Source organism: Miniopterus natalensis, chromosome 14 (genome assembly GCF_054644295.1).
Source record: "Miniopterus natalensis isolate mMinNat1 chromosome 14, mMinNat1.hap1, whole genome shotgun sequence".
Taxonomy (NCBI): Eukaryota; Metazoa; Chordata; class Mammalia; order Chiroptera; family Miniopteridae; genus Miniopterus; species Miniopterus natalensis.
This window is the reverse complement of record NC_142094.1, coordinates 36,972,712-36,990,359: the sequence shown is the minus strand read 5'-3', so window position 1 is coordinate 36,990,359 and position 17,648 is coordinate 36,972,712. Positions and strand designations below refer to the sequence as shown.

General features: G+C 34.4%; 1 protein-coding gene and 1 pseudogene across 2 annotated transcripts in view; both read right to left on the bottom strand.

Annotated features, from left to right (window-relative positions):
• Positions 1–556: 556 nt before the first annotated feature.
• On the bottom strand, positions 557–953 carry LOC107543301 (transmembrane protein 60-like; annotated as a pseudogene).
• A 1,883-nt stretch (positions 954–2,836) lies between these two features.
• HECTD2 (HECT domain E3 ubiquitin protein ligase 2) overlaps positions 2,837–17,648 on the bottom strand; it is a 54,701-nt gene continuing 39,889 nt past the window's right edge. For both annotated transcript variants that reach the window (XM_087824439.1, XM_016220824.2), the window contains 10 exons: positions 17,301–17,408; positions 16,325–16,457; positions 15,328–15,416; positions 11,645–11,803; positions 10,868–10,942; positions 9,871–9,958; positions 9,678–9,784; positions 8,243–8,358; positions 7,046–7,189; positions 2,837–5,290 (listed from right to left, as the gene is read on the bottom strand). In XM_087824439.1, the coding sequence (XP_087680565.1) occupies positions 5,170–5,290; positions 7,046–7,189; positions 8,243–8,358; positions 9,678–9,784; positions 9,871–9,958; positions 10,868–10,942; positions 11,645–11,803; positions 15,328–15,416; positions 16,325–16,457; positions 17,301–17,408 (1,140 nt within the window). In that variant the 3' untranslated portion in view covers positions 2,837–5,169. The remainder of the gene's footprint in view (positions 5,291–7,045; positions 7,190–8,242; positions 8,359–9,677; positions 9,785–9,870; positions 9,959–10,867; positions 10,943–11,644; positions 11,804–15,327; positions 15,417–16,324; positions 16,458–17,300; positions 17,409–17,648) is intronic.

Genomic DNA, 17,648 nt, shown 5'->3' with positions numbered 1-17,648 from the left:
TGTAGGGCCTTGGTTGAGAACAACGTGAAACTCTGGTAGGGTATCTGTAGGTCAGGACACAAAATTAGATTAAAAAAGCAAAAATACAAATTACAAATATGTAAGGAAACAGATCATTATGAGAGCCAGTAGATGGACACACAAAGAATCAGTGTATCAAAACTGAAGAGAGTAGAACAAGCCAGAAGAGATATCAGACAAGTAGGCTGAAAATTATTAAAATGATAGGAAAGAACAGGATGAAAAAGAGCAGCTGGAATTGAAAAGGAACCAAAAGAATTTACAGACATGAAAAATATAGCCACTGAAAAACAAAATGAAACAAAACAATAGCTTTATTTAAATAGGGCTAATAAAGATATTAATAACTCACATATTGAGTAATCCAGCTTTGGATTGACTAGAAGTTCGAGATTCACCCAGACTATTTTATGGATGCAGTATAAAACTATATTCGGTATTTTTGTTTTCTGGTATTCTTCAAGCTTGCAAAGATTCAGAATGCTTTAATGACAGCTTGTTGAACAGCAATAAAATGAGATGATGTCCTTAGAACTCAGTCTCTGACAAAAAAGATGTTATAGCCAAGCTCTGTTAAAGCCCCAGCCAGTAAGTTCCACAAAGGAATGGAGACATAGAACAGATCTGTGGTAGTAAACTGTTCCAGATTAGCACATAGTGCAAGGCAGAAAGCTAATTTAAGTATTATTGCTAGGAGGCACCAGGTTTTGTTTAATGTGGTGTGATCCATGTTGAGGGTCGAAGCCCGACTTACATCGCCCAGCCTTTTCACAATCAGCAGCATGACCAGAAGAATAGTATCCAATATCCAGACTGGAATAAATATAAGGAACCAGTTCCAAGGTGCCTTCTCATCCAGTTTCAACACCAAGGTGATCGAGTAATGTGAAAAGCCAGGTGAGTAGTACTCTCTGAGCCAAGGGCATTCTCATTTAAACAATTTAAAGAGGCAGTTGCAGCATCGAAAAATGGGAAATATACCCTGGCTGTTCCTCTGGCTGGAGAGTGAGTGGGGCATGAAGATCAGGGAATTCGCCAGTTTGGATCCTTGGCCAGTTCCACACTTTTCCCTCCATTAAATCCAGAATCTGTCACATGATAATCAAGAAAAAGATCCCATTTCCACTGCCCAAACAACTTCGGTAGAGAATTTCTCACTTTCAGTGTGTTTATCAACAGATTAGGCACAGAGACGGAATGGTTGATGAGGTGGTCCAACATATGTTTAACAGGAGATTAGGGAGAACAGGGAAAAGCAATATTCAAAGAAAAAAAATGGCCTAAGAATTTTCTGGAATTGAAAGATATAAACTCAAGAACCCTAAGTGGGATGCATCAACAAACTGTGGTATATTCATTTAATAGGAACCTATTCTGCCATTAAAATGGGGAAATTATATCCCTGATTTATCCCCGATAAATGTATAATCAGGGATAAATCTAGAAAAGACAATATTGAATGTAAAAAGTTTGTAAAAGGAGGTAGAGTATGATCTTAGATATGTAACTATAATGATATTGTGTAGTGTTTACAGAGAGACACATTTGTAATACAAATGTAAGACAGTGTGGGAAGGATTCACACCAAATGCAGTTTAATGGGGAAAATAGAGAAAGTATATTTGGAATTGGAGAAGCACACAAAAAGGGGCTTCTACTCTATCTGTCCTATTTTATTTTTAAAAAAATCTTACAAAATGTTAACATTTGTTAGATCTGAAAATGGAAACATGGTTTTATTATGTTACTCTGAAAATTTTCTCTACATTTGAAATGTTTCACTAAAAGTACACTGCTAATTTATTTTTGAATTTTAAAATGAAATCTTGTTACACATCTGTAAAATAGTATTAAAAATCCTTGGCTAGTGAGACATCTTTAAGGATCAATTCTAAAGCACAGGTTCGACTAAGAAATATTCTAACACAATTTTAATGCCTCAAAAGCACTTTGTACTGTTTTCTCTAGTTCTGCCCAATGTCTGCCTGATAGAAACCTCCAGAAGCCCTCAGAAGCAGTGGTTGTAAGATGGTCTCACATTATCACCATGATGCCTCTTGTATCACATTATACGGCTGCTCTACCAGGCACTGTGTGCTTTTCACATACTCATTTAACCCTCCCTACAACCCTCTATGTGAAATAGGTAGGTTTATTCGTTCTGTTTTACAAATTATTTTCGTTTGGTGATTGAGGCACAGCATGATTAAGTAACTTGCCCAAGGAAACAGTAAACCCAAACCGAGGCAGTCAGTCTGGCTCCAAAGTGCAGTTCTTAACCACTGCATTGGACCAAACGGTTGTGTGGCCATCTGGGTGAATTGATCTTGTAACCCTCCCCTGCGAAAACCCTCCTAGTCTTTTGTCTGTATAGCTACCTGTCTTCTTGCATTAATGACATCATCTCCTACATTATCATCATCTCCTCTGTTTTTCTTAAGCATAGGAAATGTGGGCAAGTAAAAAAAATAAAAAGGCCAAAGTAATACTTAAGATCTGAAGTTGTCTACTACAGCCAATGAGATGTCATACTTAGCTAAATTCTGGGTCGCCTGCATGGCTTGTTACATTCATTTGGTGGAATATCTGTGACCATCCAGACACAGGATATACATTGTTTCAGAATGAATATTATGTTAAAGAAGTTGGTTATATTTGGTGTCAATAACAACAGGCATTTTTGAAGCCATATGTATTAGCAATTTTCCTAAGCACTAGTTTGAGACAGTATAATGAAGAGAATAGTTTGTATTTATATTTTAAATTTATGGTTTTAATTAATTGCCTAATATTTAAAAAATAAATTGAAACCTGATTGATTGTATAACTTTAATATTTGAAGTTTTTACTTGAAGTTAACAACTTAATACAATACAGATTTGTACAAAAAACAGGGACTGTTAAAAACTTTGATCATACGGACAAAAATATGACTAAGCAAAGATTAAAAAAGGACAGGACATTTTGTAAATACTGTAATGCTTTCTTCAAGTTACTATGGCAGATACAAAAATCAAGAATTCATTAACAGATTATATAAAAAAGCAACTATGAATTTTTAGCTGTTTAAATTAATGAAATATAACAGTAGTGGTTCTTTTAAAAAAATGAGGTATTATTACACTGTAAACCAAAAACAGCATAAATAAATAAAGGCAATGTGCAATTAAGTGATAAATGGTTATAAATTTCAACTTAACAATACACAACAAAATTTTTCCAGTTATTTATGGACTTTGTCATTTAAAAAATCTGGCTTGCTTATGTACTTCTTATTTAAAAGTGACATAGCTATCAATAAACAAGCACATCATTAAACATGCAGACCAAGCCAATACAATTTTCCATCTCTACCAAATAAAAACTTTGTGTACATTTTATTTAAAACACTTAAATCTGGTTTCTTATACATGATTCTTTTGTGCTTATTAGTTAGTAGTAACCTACATTAAACATCTTACTTTCTAGTTCAAGCAGTGTAAGAGAGAAGCAGTTTTATTTGCATATGGATTAAAAAAAGAGCAAACAAAACGAAACCAACATGCCTTTAACTCTCTTAGGCTTTCCAAGATTTTAAAAGAAAATCCTTTAAATAGTATATCCAAATGAAAAAGCAGAGTCACTTCTGTTTCAAAGAGAATAGTAAACCAAGTAGTAACTCCTTTCTCTTAGATTCATGGGTTGCCTTCAGAACTGTAGGAAAACAAGCAGCTGCTGAGTTCCTCCACCCTGGAAGAATTCTGCTGGTTGGGTGCAGGGAGCATAGCAGTAAGAAAATAACGTAGCTCAGGAAGAATTATGGGAAGGTATTATTTGCATGTGAACCATATGCTGGTACTAAATGCTGGCTTCATTATTATTGCAAATATATCTTCAGAATTTTCTGAAGTAAAACTATCAAAGAATAATAGAGAAGTCTTGATTCGGAAATACTTGTAGCATGCTAATAAAACTGCTTCATTTGCTATAAATTAAGAAAACCATTTACTCTCTGACTAAAAATACAGTTTCTTTTTACATGCTACTTTATTTGAAACTCCAAAAGGGTTCTTTTGAATTTACTATATTCAGAATCCAGTGGAAAACAAACATTTTGGTCAAAATGTTGAACTTGATTTTTTACACCAAGTATGTCATTTTGACACAAATGTTATTGTATTCACTTTTGTCAAATATCTTATCCTAACCTTTTCTAAAAATTAGTGTTTCAGTACAACTGGTAATCAAAAAATATTAGAAATAAGCTTTGTACATCAATCAAAGTATATATAAAAACGTTCTTTTCTTTTGTGCTTGTAATTGACTTAATTTATCAGTGAGTTATCTGATTTCCATTCTAATAGTCCGACCCTTAAGAAGAAATGATCATTATACAAATATTACAGAGTACTCAAAGTAACTACTGTCAGTGTGCATGCAGACTAACAATACTTAAAAGAATATAACCTGAATCCAATTAGTCTGAAAATAGTTACACTCTTGTACAATCATCTTTATTGATTTGTAAAAGCTGTATACACATCTAAAACCCTGAATTTACTTTGTAAAAATAAATCTTTAGCAATAAATGGCACTATCAAAATCCCATTATTCTCAGGCTATTATGTAGTTATTTACATGCTTTTCAGCAACAGTTGCGAAGAATCTTATAGGACCAAAGTCAGTATATCAAAAAAACCCTGTAAGTTGCATTTGCAGTTATACTGTTGTTGACCTCTATATGGAAAAATGGCTACATGCCTTACATTAGTGACAGTGCAGCTATCTGTGTTGTTACTGTGTCTGCAGCACACAATCTGCCACTGGTTCCACTGTGTCATTGGTGCTTTCTTTACTGCACACTGCTTTCCCAGTGGATCACCTGTGACAAACTACTGATGGAGAATGATAAAGTGCTATGAAAAAGAGTGGCTGAACCCACATCTGCCTCTGCCATCTGGTCTTTCCCCACTCAAGCAATGTCTGTGTCTTTAGAAAATCATGCCTCCACTAACATATTCATATTTGATTTTTTTTTTAAAAAAAAAAAATCAGTATTTTAAAGTTGGTGAGCTTTGTTAAGGTGTTTTGAGACAAAAACATGAAAAGGTTAAAGGCACAATAAGAGGGAAGTGAATGCTACATATAAAATGTTTCAAGTCTTCTAGGTTACTCAAGTCCGAAACCTTCTGAATTTGAAATTCCAATAATCAGTTTCTGTTTCAGGTCCTTTTTGCTCTTGTATGGGGGGAGGCAAAGTTGATTGAAGCAGGTGTGAGCCACAGGCAACCTAGGGGAAAAAATTAAAAACAAAACAAAACTAAGCCTTAAAACACACACAGAATGACTGCTGAGCAACTTTCAAAACACCAGGACACACACATTCAAATCTCTTTTACTTTCCCAAGAGGTGACTCATTCTTTCCTTTATTGAACAAATAGTTATAAAGAACCTACTATGTATGTATCAGGCATACTCCTAGACATGGGGCTAGGCTTACAGACAAGATGGTCAGTGTCTCTGTTCTCTTGAAACTTTCATTCTGGAAGTATTATTATTTTTGGATTCAGACAAATATGAATTTGAATACTATTTCCCCCACTTACTAGCTGTGGGACCTTGTTCAGGTAGCTTTATGTCTCCAAATCTCAGTTTCCTCATCACCATGATAGGGCAAACTATCCAATTGGGTTGTTTAAAAGAGCTATCTATATAAAACACCTAGCAGGGCCTGGCCGGGCGTAGCTCAGTGGTAGAGCATCGACCTAGGATCCAGGAGATCGGGGTTCAATTCCTGGTCAGGGCACATGCCCGGGCTGCGGGCTGCAGCTGATCAATGACTCTCTCATCATTGATGTTTCTATGTCTCTCTCTCCCTCTCCTTTCCTCTTTCTGAAATCAATAAACATATATTTAAAAACAAAACAAAACAAACACAAAAAACACCTAGCAGAATAGTAAATAGTGTGACTGTTACTATTTCAGTCTTGACAAAAAACATAAAGAACATTTCTGAGACACCTGATACCCACACTTTCAATATTGCTTCCCTCACTGCACATGCAGCATTCATCCTCTGAATCCTTGTGATCAGCTCCCCCAACCTCTACCTGATGCCACTGTTACCTTTCTTCAAGATTTCTACAGATTTCTTAAACTGCAGTTTAGTCTCTATGAACTCCATAACATCAGAATAGCTGTCAGTGGTAGCAGCGGGAAAGGAAAGGACAAATTCCAGTTCAGAAATGAAAAGAACAACTGACAGAACTCTGGGAATATATGGGGTAGCAGAAAAAAATGATTATAATCAAAGTAGTGTCTATTCAAATTAGTTTTAGAAATTACAAGGTTGGGAAAAGAAGTTGATCAGCATTAATCCGTCAACATTATTAGGAAGTAATTTAAAGCCAGCATTATCATCACTTTCATATGCAAAGAGCACTAGATTAAAAAAAGAGGATTAGTAGTAGAGATACTTTTAGTACTAATTGTAATAGCCAAAACTCCCACCTTAGTATTTTAATAAAAAACACCTTTAAATAAAAATGAAGGTTAGCCCAGCCGGCGTGGCTCAGCAGCTGAGCATCGACCTGTGATCCTGGAGATCACGGTTCGATTCCTGGTGCGGGTACATGCCGGGGTTCCGGGCTTGATCCCCAGTGGGGGGCGTGCAGGAGGCAGCTGATAAGTGATGCTCTCTCATTACTGTTTCTCTCTCCCCCTCTCTCCCTTCCTCTCTCTGAAATGAATAAAGATACATTAAAAAAAAAAAGGTTAGACAATGAACTACTAAAAGCAAGCTAGTTCTAAAAGAGACTACAAAGCAGTAGACTTAGCAAAGCAAAACATTAATGGAAAGGATTATCAGTATTGGTATGTCTGGAAAAAGTAATTGAGGACCTTAAGCCACAGTCTCTCTTTTCAAGGCCATATTTACTCCCAAGATTTTTCTATGAAGATGACTTCAGAGTGAAGCCTCTAATTATAACATTATTATTAGCAAAACTTGTAGATTAAAAATAAAATTATAATCTGGAAATTTACCAATTAGTAGAAGTTTCATTCTTTGAGATTTTAAAGTTCAAATCAGCCATTCCTCCTACAGGGACTCTGTCACTTCCTGTAGTAAAATGTAGCAACTTCTTTTGAAGATCAAGAGGAAATCCAAGCACAACATCCCAAAAGTATCTAGAGAACACCAAAGGAAATTTATATAAAATGTCCTGATAGAAATCCTGCAGATCAGAATAAAGCAGTGATTTTCAACCAGAGTGCCGCAAGAATTTTTAAAGCATGCAACACCTGACTGTTTAGTCAGGGGCACTGACCTCTTTTACCTTAGATTGTCTAATAAAAAAATGACAACAGCCAACACAGTAACAGCCATGCGGTGTGAATGAATCAAAATTATACCTATTTTTTGTCAGATTGGCAAAAAATATATTTTTTGGTGTGCTGCAGAATTTTAGTAATTAGTTTCTGTGTGCTGTGGGATGAAAAACTTCCCTAAACATACGTAGTACCCTTACTACGAAATTAAAGAATTGCAATCTTCTATATATGAATTAGGTTTTTGACTAACATTATTATAAAAATATTTTTTATAAAATTATAGGAGGAGCCCAACAGTACATACTCCAACAGTCGTTTTTCTCCTATATAATTTTAAAAAATTTTTCAACACAGTGCTATTAAAATTTTATTTAAAATTCTGGGTAGCTGGGATGAAGAGTCACCAGTGTAGCATCCCTGAAATTCTAGAACCAAACTCATTTTAAAAAAAGTAAAACCTCTGTACTTTTGTAGAAACTTATTTATATCACTCACTCCCCAGGGCAGGGGTGGGGAACCTTTTTTCTGCCAGGGGCCATTTGGATATTTATAACATCATTTGCAGGCCATACAAAATTATCAACTTAAAAATTAGCTATGAAAAAAGCTCCTAGATTTATTGAATTTCGATTCCTGCCTGCAGTTGCCTTGGCAGGGCCAGAACAAAAATGATTTCAGGAGGCATATATAGCCTGAGGGCTGGACATTCCCCACTTCTGCCCCAGGGGATTGCTAAATGATTTCATATTTAATATTCTCACATTACTTTTTAGAAATAAAGTAAGACAGTGTGAAACTCCACAATATTTCAGCTGACTTACTTGATTCCAAGATTGTAAGTTATACAAGTAAACGAACCACGTTCTCTTTCCCTCTTCTGTGACCTCACTGTCAGAATGAGCTGCTCACCTTATAGTCAAGTCAGTTTTCGCGTAGCCGTCATACTGAGTACTTCTCTGCAGGGCATGCATATCCAGCTCAGGGCTTCCACATACCAGGATTTCAACCTCTTCTGGACGAAGCAGCTGCCAATAATCATCCAAAATGATAATTTAAAAAAGTGAAACTGGAACAATTTTTACTGAATCAAATTACAAAAATCATGACTTCTCTTACAGTAAATCAAGCCTTTTTTTTTTTTAAAGAAAAATCTGCATTTATATTTTTCCTGTGAGGTTAGACATTTTTGCTTTTAAAAGTTTATAAACCTTGTCAAACTACTTGGGTTCTCTCTTTTTCGAACATTAATTAGCAGTCTGCCAGAAAAACATGACTCAGCATGAATCCATATTACAACTCCTCCCCAGTGCCCAGCTTGAAACTGTCTTAGCTACTCCAGCATCTACTGATTTGCCTGCCTCCTTCCAATACCTCGATATCCCTTCCAGTAATGCACAGGATGTGTGCACTATAGAGTTTAGGTACTTGGTTATAGTCTGCTTATGTTGTTTACTGTTTTTCCCACCTACATATGTTGTCTCCCACTTAGATGAAAACTGAAAAAGAGAAACCATGCTATGCCATTTCATTCTTTTTTTCCTCTCCCCCCACCCCCCACAACTACCAGTGTGTCACAGACAAAACTCAGTGTTCTGTTCTGAAAGGTACTTTCAACAACAAACATGTGACAAAGGCTACTCTAAAACAAGCTCTCCTATGAAAATAATTCAAATGAAAGACTTTACTCCCAACTCTCATAATAAATCTGAGGGGAAGGGGAAGTGGCATGATAAGTGTGTGCCCTGGGTGGCTGGGGTGAAGAGCAGCAGTTCTTCGGAAAACTATGCTTTTATCTGATATTTTCAACATGGTGTTCTAGATAACAGCTGACTCATCTTCACACAGCTCAGATATGGCAAACTAATCGGAGTCCATCATGACTCTGGAGACAAACTACTTCCTCTGGGTAAAAGGCAAAGCAGAGTTGTGGAGGGACCCTTGAAGCAGCAGGAAGCAGTTATAAAATGTTCCATAGTCAGAAAGAGGTGGCTTTTGCCCTAGAGCTTATGTGTGAACTGTTTTCTGTGCTTTGTCCCTCAGTATCAAGACCTTGGGCCCATGGATTTCTTCATCCACTCTGCTTGGAGGAATATTTTTAAGCCCTAAAGGACATAGGATGAGACACAGCACAAGGGGGGAAAAATGGAGTTGACTGGTCTTTTTACCCTTCAGAGAGTTAAGGCTGAAATGGGAGAACTTCTATTATTTCTAGCTCTACCTTTAAAAAGTAGAAAACATTTTCTATTTTAAAAGCTTATCTACCAAAATATTTACGGAATTATGTGTCAGTTCTTACTATATTACAAAATCTAACTGAAAGCATAATTTAAAGATTTAAACTCACCATAAGGGCATTTGAAGCACACACACTATGAAATCCATAATAAAATGCAGCGAACTGCTTATAGATGGATTTGTTGAGAAGAAAGTCAATATAAAGCTGTACATATTCTGAAAAGCAATTTTCCATCTGTTACATAGTAAAAGTAAAAGGTAAACACTGATGCATTTTAATGGAGAAATGATGTCTAACTTACCTTTCCTATTTTGATTGGTAACTGGAATTTTATCACCACCTGGCTTTAAATTATAGGACTTAATTATCCCAAATTCTTCTTGAAAAACCTGATGGGAGATTCCAGCACAAGATATTTAATGGTATGGCTGATATGATAACAGGCTTTAGTGAACAGGTTTGTAAAACTGAAAAAGCAGTTTTCCCCCCATCCTAATACACAAACTACAGAAATGCTAAGCTCTTCTGATACATGTATTAAGAATGAGGTGTCATGAAAGTATTGCAAGGTAAAAAAAAGTAGGTCTTTAACTTAACCCTCTCTGTTGAATGTTAAGCATTTTACTGATGTTCACAAAACTCTTGTAGCTATTTAGGCCTTTGGAGCGATGTGGATTACTTTAATTTCCATCTCTGAATTACTGTTAGGGCAGTGGAAATTAGAGAATGTGGGGCTGATCCATCAGTTTCTGCTCCTAACTTCTCATATTGAAACTACAGAAGAGGCTTATTTTTTGAAGTTGAAAAGCTCTGAGAAAGTAACTGGGTCAAGGGAATATGCCACTTGCCTAGCATAGTAGTACCCTTACCCTTGGTAAATTTTTCTTTTTTTTTTAAAAAAAAAATATCTTTATTGATTTCAGAGAGAGGAAAGGAGAGGGGGAGAGAGAGATAGAAACATCAATGATGAGAGAGTCATTGATCGAGCCCGCAACCCAGGCATGTGCCCTGACTGAGAATCAAACCCCGATGGCCTGGATCCCAGGTCGACGCTCAACCGCTGAGCCACGCCCGGCCGGGATACCCTTGGTAAATTTCTTTAAGCACTTTTGTTGACTGCTCATTTACATGTGTCTCCTTCACTGTCCACTTTTTCAGGTTAAGATCCTTTCAGATAGGGGATGGTATGTGTTGACTAATCCTGTTCATCTTTTTTAGTAATAGGTGTTCCGTAACAAATGGCATTTTTCATGTATGAAATACACTGTTAACAGAAAGCTATTTGCCCTTAACAGTACCTGGAATGTTGAGTAGAAATCTTCCTCAACATTGCCCTCATAAGACAGGAGTTCACTTAATCCATGGGCCAGCTCCTATAAAAAGAAATCTGTTATCTGTGTTTTTAAACCAAATGGTCTTACCTAAAATAGTTAAGCAGATCTATAGCTCACTTACATGTGAGAAAGAGCAGATAAACTTTCAGATTCTGACATAAAGATAATATGTGAGATGTATTTTCCAGCGCACAAAACACTTATTAATGATTTCTGCCATCTACCTTTTCATTGGAAAAGGTCATATAGGAGGAAAATATCCAGTTCAAACTGTTCTTATGCAGCAAGCTAAGAGCACAGTTCTCATCATAATTCACTGCTATCTGCAATATTACTATTCATAAATTTGTAGTATTTCTCATTTTCAATTTATATTCTTAAAATTGTGCTAATGTCTTAGGATACATTTTTAAACATAAAAACACAGAGCTCCTGCATGTAAATAGGTTCTGTATTTTGGTTACAGTGCCCTTCTTTCCCAAGAAGTTGAGAACACTGGGAAAAATATTTTCCTGAATTAGGTTACAACTCATGTTACCAAGGAGCAAAGATTTACAAACAGAAAAACCAGCCAAATATTTAAAAAAATTTTTCAGGAAGGAGAAATCTAGATAAAAAAGGAGATGGGTTACAAAAGTAGAGAGAAATTGTATTTAAAAATAAGAATAGTGTTAGGAGGAGAAAGACTGCAAGTAGAGGATGGTAGCATTAAGGAATAAGACCTAGTAACTTTATACTTACAGGCATAATTTGACATAAGTCATCAGTGGTAACACTGCAGATGCCTACTGGTGTATTTTGATCACTAGGAACGATGGGAGGGCTCAGTAATTTCTTGTAACAGCAGGGGGGGAAGCGAATATCCAATGTAATGCTGTTATAAACAGCTAGTCCCATAAGCTATGCATACTAAATGTTAAGTATTAACATAAAATCCAAGACAACAAATGAGTTTTGAATTATGCATCAGTCTATTTCTTGCATACTTCTTTCAGATCTAATACTGACTTTTTAATTAATCCCACATACTTCCTTTCATTTATTTCCCCTTTATTTTACATAATTCCTTGATTACCAAAAGTCATGTAAAAAGGAGGGATTCAGTTGATAGTACTTAATGATTTCCTTAGAAAAGTTTATTCAAAATAACAGATTAACAGCTTCAGACATATCTATAAATTATTTAACTTATAAAAACACTTTCTAAATTTAAACAGATGTGATTTTATAAGTAGCAGCAGCAATTTAGAACTGACTGCAGAACATAATACTGATTTTGGTGATCATTTGAACTATATTAAAGTTAAATACAGACTGAAGGGAGCTGAACTGAATAAACATATGGATACACACACAGAGACATGCATACACACTGTTGATAAACTAATAGGACATTTACTCTCCTACAGTAATATCTGAAAGGCCTTTATTATTTGGAGTTTACTTAAAGGCTTAAAGTTGAAAAGCTACAGATGTTTTATATATATATATATAAATTTTGTATTTTATTTATTAGTTATATAGCAGAATGTAACATCCATTTGCTGAAAGAGGGGTTTTAGAACAAATTTCATATTTCAGCTGTTAAATAAAGATTATTATATAATCTCATAAATAAAGTTATTAAGGAAGTCATTCATTTTATAGGCTCAAAAGGAAATCTAAACATATGGGCTGGACAAACTACTGCAAACAACTTAAAAAAATTAGAAGATAGCCACTATTTCAATTTGCTAAGGCAGCATGAGGTTGATAACTTAAGGAATACATATGCTATTTCATAGGTAACCATATTAACAGAGACTGAGCAGTATATTTGAGGGACAGATATTGAGAAGTTGTTCTGATATCCTATGATTGTGATAACAGCAATAATGACAATAACCACAATATTACTGTAGTTACCATTTATAATCATTTACTATAGTGACAAGTTCTAAGCCCTTTTCATTTTAAAAAGTTTTAAAAATTATAACTCTGAAGGCACATTTTTAACAGATGAGGAAGTAGGCTCACAGGATTTGCTACAGGAAACTTCCATAGACAGGGTATAATGTTTCATTTCACACTAAATCAATGTGCTCTGGTTGAAGCAGGAATGGTGATGAGGGAATTCTGGAGTCACAGGCGTCATGCGGTGCGAACAGAGTTTGAAAACTCTGCACTATACTATGCTTCCCCTACTCTTAGTTCCAGTGCCCCCTTTGGTATAACCAATTGCACTTAACAAAAAATTGTTATGTCTCATCATGCAATCTTCAAGAAATTTTATACTTATTATTACAGGTTTCACTATAACATTTCACGTAAACTCCAAAGCCTTAACATATTTAAAAATGAAGTATTAGAAACAATACTGTTAGAACTACTAGAACAGCACATTTTTGATGCTGGAATTTAAAAACTGGAGATATGTAGAGAACCAATTAGATTTTCTCAATCGTCATGCCTGTTCTCAATTTTTAGTTTTCACCTTCAATAGATCTGTCAGCCACTTACACGATCACAATCCACTATCATCTCACACTTTTCCTATATGTTATCATGCTTTGGGGCATCAATCTTATTTTCTACGGTTTATTTTTGTGTGAGATAAATACATATTAACAATGAGATGTAGTGGGTATAATAATTTTGGATTTACAACAGGTCCCTGAATAACTGTTGTTTTGTTACAGTGTTGATGAGGCACTGCAGGAACTTAACTCTTGTGGATATCAACTAGCCTATGGTAAAACTGGTGTCGTTACACATCCTTTCACTTAAAGTCGCAGAACCTACTGACAGTATTAAGTGAGAGCTTACTGTAACTGTTTAACTTGAAATATACAACATAAGTAAATATGCTTAATATGCTTTTGGGTAATGACTGAGTAGAAACTAAGGTCTGTTGCAAAAGAGAACAATTAGCAAATCCATGAATTTATATATAACACTATTCTAAAAATGTGATAGCTAAGTAAGATTTAACACTGCAATACAAATAAAAGAGAGTCAAAATATCACCCAACTCTAAGGTGTGATAAGAATGTAAAGTATGACAAACATATATATCTGGAAGTCCAAATAGCTCATTGTGTAGTGAAAGCATCAATGACTCAGGCTTTCGATGAAGTTAAAACATTCAACAAATGATAACTGTAAACAATACAATAGAAACAAAAGTCTGTGAATTGTTAAGTGTTTTCTATTGTGGAACATGGCACTTTGGACCTTTAGACATGACAATATGCAAAAAATTTCAAATTTACCATTTCAAGTTTACCATTTCAATGTGTAGTTTTGTTTCTAGAACCTTTTCTTCTATCTAGTTTCTCAATTTTCATAAACATTCCTCAGGATTTATTCTAGCAAATGCAACAAAGATAGATATTCAAAGGCCTCCATGAACTGGCTCTTCTTCTGAAGGTATCTTCCGTGACTCCCAGTGTGCCCTCTGCTTCAATCAAGTGGACCTACAGGTCTAGCACAATGCAGCCTTTTATTCCAGTCATTCTACCACTCTGTGTCCTATTCTTCTACAGCCCTATTAATCAGATAGAATGGCTCCATTTTTAAGTGTCTACCTTCTGTGGGAGGACTACACTGAATCTTTTCCTTCTCAGAACTCCTTAGCTCTTAATGTCAAATGATTATTTGACTCTGAGAACCGGCTACCTTCCATGGTGGTCATCTGCCCATCTAAATGGTAAACTTCTTAAGAATGGTTACTTCCTCCCCCTCTTTTAGCCTATGTGTTTCCAGTGCTTGCTCATTTATTTACTCTTCCATCCTTTCTTCTACAGTTATATTTCTTAGAATTGAAAAAGCTAATGTAGAAGGTGTCTTGTCCAATCGCCTACTCAATACACGATGCCGTCTCCAGTACAACTGACAGGGATTAAGAGGATGGCACAAGGACTTACGTACTATTAAAAACACTATAAAGTAATGCCATATACTGTAAATATTCAATTTTTAATTTTTATTAATACCTTGGGATTTGGGGGACATATTAAAGACCTAGATTTAATTTCCACAATTTCAACTTGGAAAATGGAGTGAAATAAACTATTTTTCTGTTAGTTCTTTTACTTTGTACTTAGAACTAACAGAAAAATAGTTCATTATGAATAGAAGATACTTTGATTTTTTTTAAAGTCTTAATTTTCTGAAATTAGAAAATATATGAAAAGAAAATAAACTTTTTTATTTTGAGATGTTTTCAGAGAGAAATAGAAAAAATTCAGTCATTCCTTTCAATTCTGCTGACGTATAGCTATGATATTACAAATAATAAAGATTATTGAAAATCTATTAGTAAATTTGACAAGAATGTTTAATTTGAATAAAATGCTTAATAAGAACAGTTTTCCAAAATTCAGATAAAAATTTTAAAAATCTCTAGTCTACTAGCACCTCCTAGTGGAAAGTTTAAAGGATACAATTCCAACCAATCGGAATTCAGAATAGTTATCACATTTAAAGCTGCTAAACCAATGGCAGTGTGAATCTTTGTGATATGTAAACATGCCTGAAAAAAAGAAACAATTTCATTAATATGACTGATTTAAAAAATCTGAGTGGTAAAAATAATACATCTGTTAGAAGCAAAACAGTTCAATAATAGTTCTGTTACAAACTCTCTCATGTTAAAATATATCAAATACATGTACAGAGAGTATGCAAGGGCCTTTTACTGTTCATTGGTATCCTGAACCAAGGGTGGAAACATGGAGTGAAAAGACAAACTCAGAAAATCAATTTATTTTCTTTTCTAAAAACTATAGTTTTATAATTTATTACTTATGATCAAAATTAATTTTGAGGATTATGTGGAGATTTCAATGTATCCATGTCATCTCTTAATTCCCATTATCAGAAAGATGATATATACACATATATGCAAAATAAAGAAAAATAAAGAATAACACTTAAAACTCTCCTCTGATGAAAAACACTTAAACCAAAATTAATGATAAGATAGGTTTTCTCTAAATACAATGAAACCAAATTAAATTTCAAATGTTTATTTTTGTCTTAAAAATTAAGGAATTCTTATTTATTAAAATGGCTCATTATTTAATGAGACTTCAAGCAACAGTATAGAAGAGCAAACTATATATAGTTTTTTAAAAAAATTCAAATGTTTATTTCAATGACTCATGCATTTGGCTTCTCTGAAAAGAAACGGACGCTCCCTTGCAAATGCAGACTTTCAAGTCTTTATACATTTTGTGTAGGATTCCCAATAAAATAATGAACACTTTGATCATCAATTTGGTCAGTTCTTAAAATATAAATAACAGTCCTTAAAAAATGTATTCAAGATTTATGGTTGACAAAAAAATCTGTAAAACCATAGGGTAGATTAAAAATAAGAGTAACTACTTGAACTTAACAATTAGAAAGAAATACTGTTCATAAAAATGAAATACTCACCATAATCTGGATGAAAAATTTGGCGAATTAGAAGAAGGAACCATTCTTTAGTCAAGCCACCCATATCCAAACCAGCTTCCCCTACAAATGTAACTTTCAACTTCTTTTTCAAGTCCGCTCTTTTCCGGGTTAACTATTTGAAGAAATTATTTGGTAGGGGAGAACAAATGGCAGAGAAAGGAAATTAACTTAATTCTGGAAAATGTGTTAGGCAGCCACTGTCTTATTTACAATGTTACAAAACACCTATCTATCCATGCATCCATCCATAAATCTGCCAGACACTGTGTGAACTAGTAATTATTATGTTTGTTGTATAGGTCAAGAAACAGAAAGATCAGGTACCTTGCTCAAGGTTACTGACTCCCAGGTACATATTGTATCCAAGATTTTAATTTAGCAGATTACAATATAAAAGAATTCATTTCCTTTTCTTTAACTTGCCTTTAATACTAAACTTTAAAAATTCACATAACTAAATCAGCCTTTAACTTACAATAGCCACATGCAGATATGTCTGAAGAAGTAAGTGTACATGCATGAAGCTCTATAATACATGTACATACAATCAAAGTATATTTGACCCTAAATAGACCCAATATACCCTATAGATTAGATCTCTGATTTTATTAGGTGAGTAGTCTGAGGCTTGGTGAAGTTAAAATGACTTGTTACACAACCAACCAGTAAAAAAGGTGGGTCTACACAATCTAGGTTACATAGTCATAAAAATGAGTTATTTAAAGTTCTATATAAAATCCCTTCTGGGAAATTAATAACAAACCATTAATAAACATATAAAAAATGAGCATAAGGTTTAAGTGTGACTACAGAACTGATTTTAACTATGGTATCAAAACATAAGGAAGCATACTTACTAGCGTAAAGAAATAAAAGACAGCTTACTAAGATTTCAGAATTATAGAATTTATTTAAAGCTTTAATCAGTACCATTTTGGAATAAAATGATCTATACCTCATCAAGGGAATCGCTAACCAGATGTGTCCTTCTTACTTTCATATTTAGAAATAACATATTCATATCAGGTCTCTGTCTTCGAGATACTTTATCCACCAGACTTTGCTAATTAAAAAAGAAAGCAAGCATTTTCACTTTTACTTAAACTGTGATTTCATTTAAAACATTTAAACACTTTAGTAAAAATCACTTATATTCTTCTCTATGCCATATCTCATATAAATGACTTAATAAACTCAGTTACACAAATTTTGATTTATGAGAATGCCTTATTTCATTTTGGAACAAAGGTAACCAAAGGGGATCCAAACTGGAGGAGCAAAAATAATTCACCTTCTATGGTAA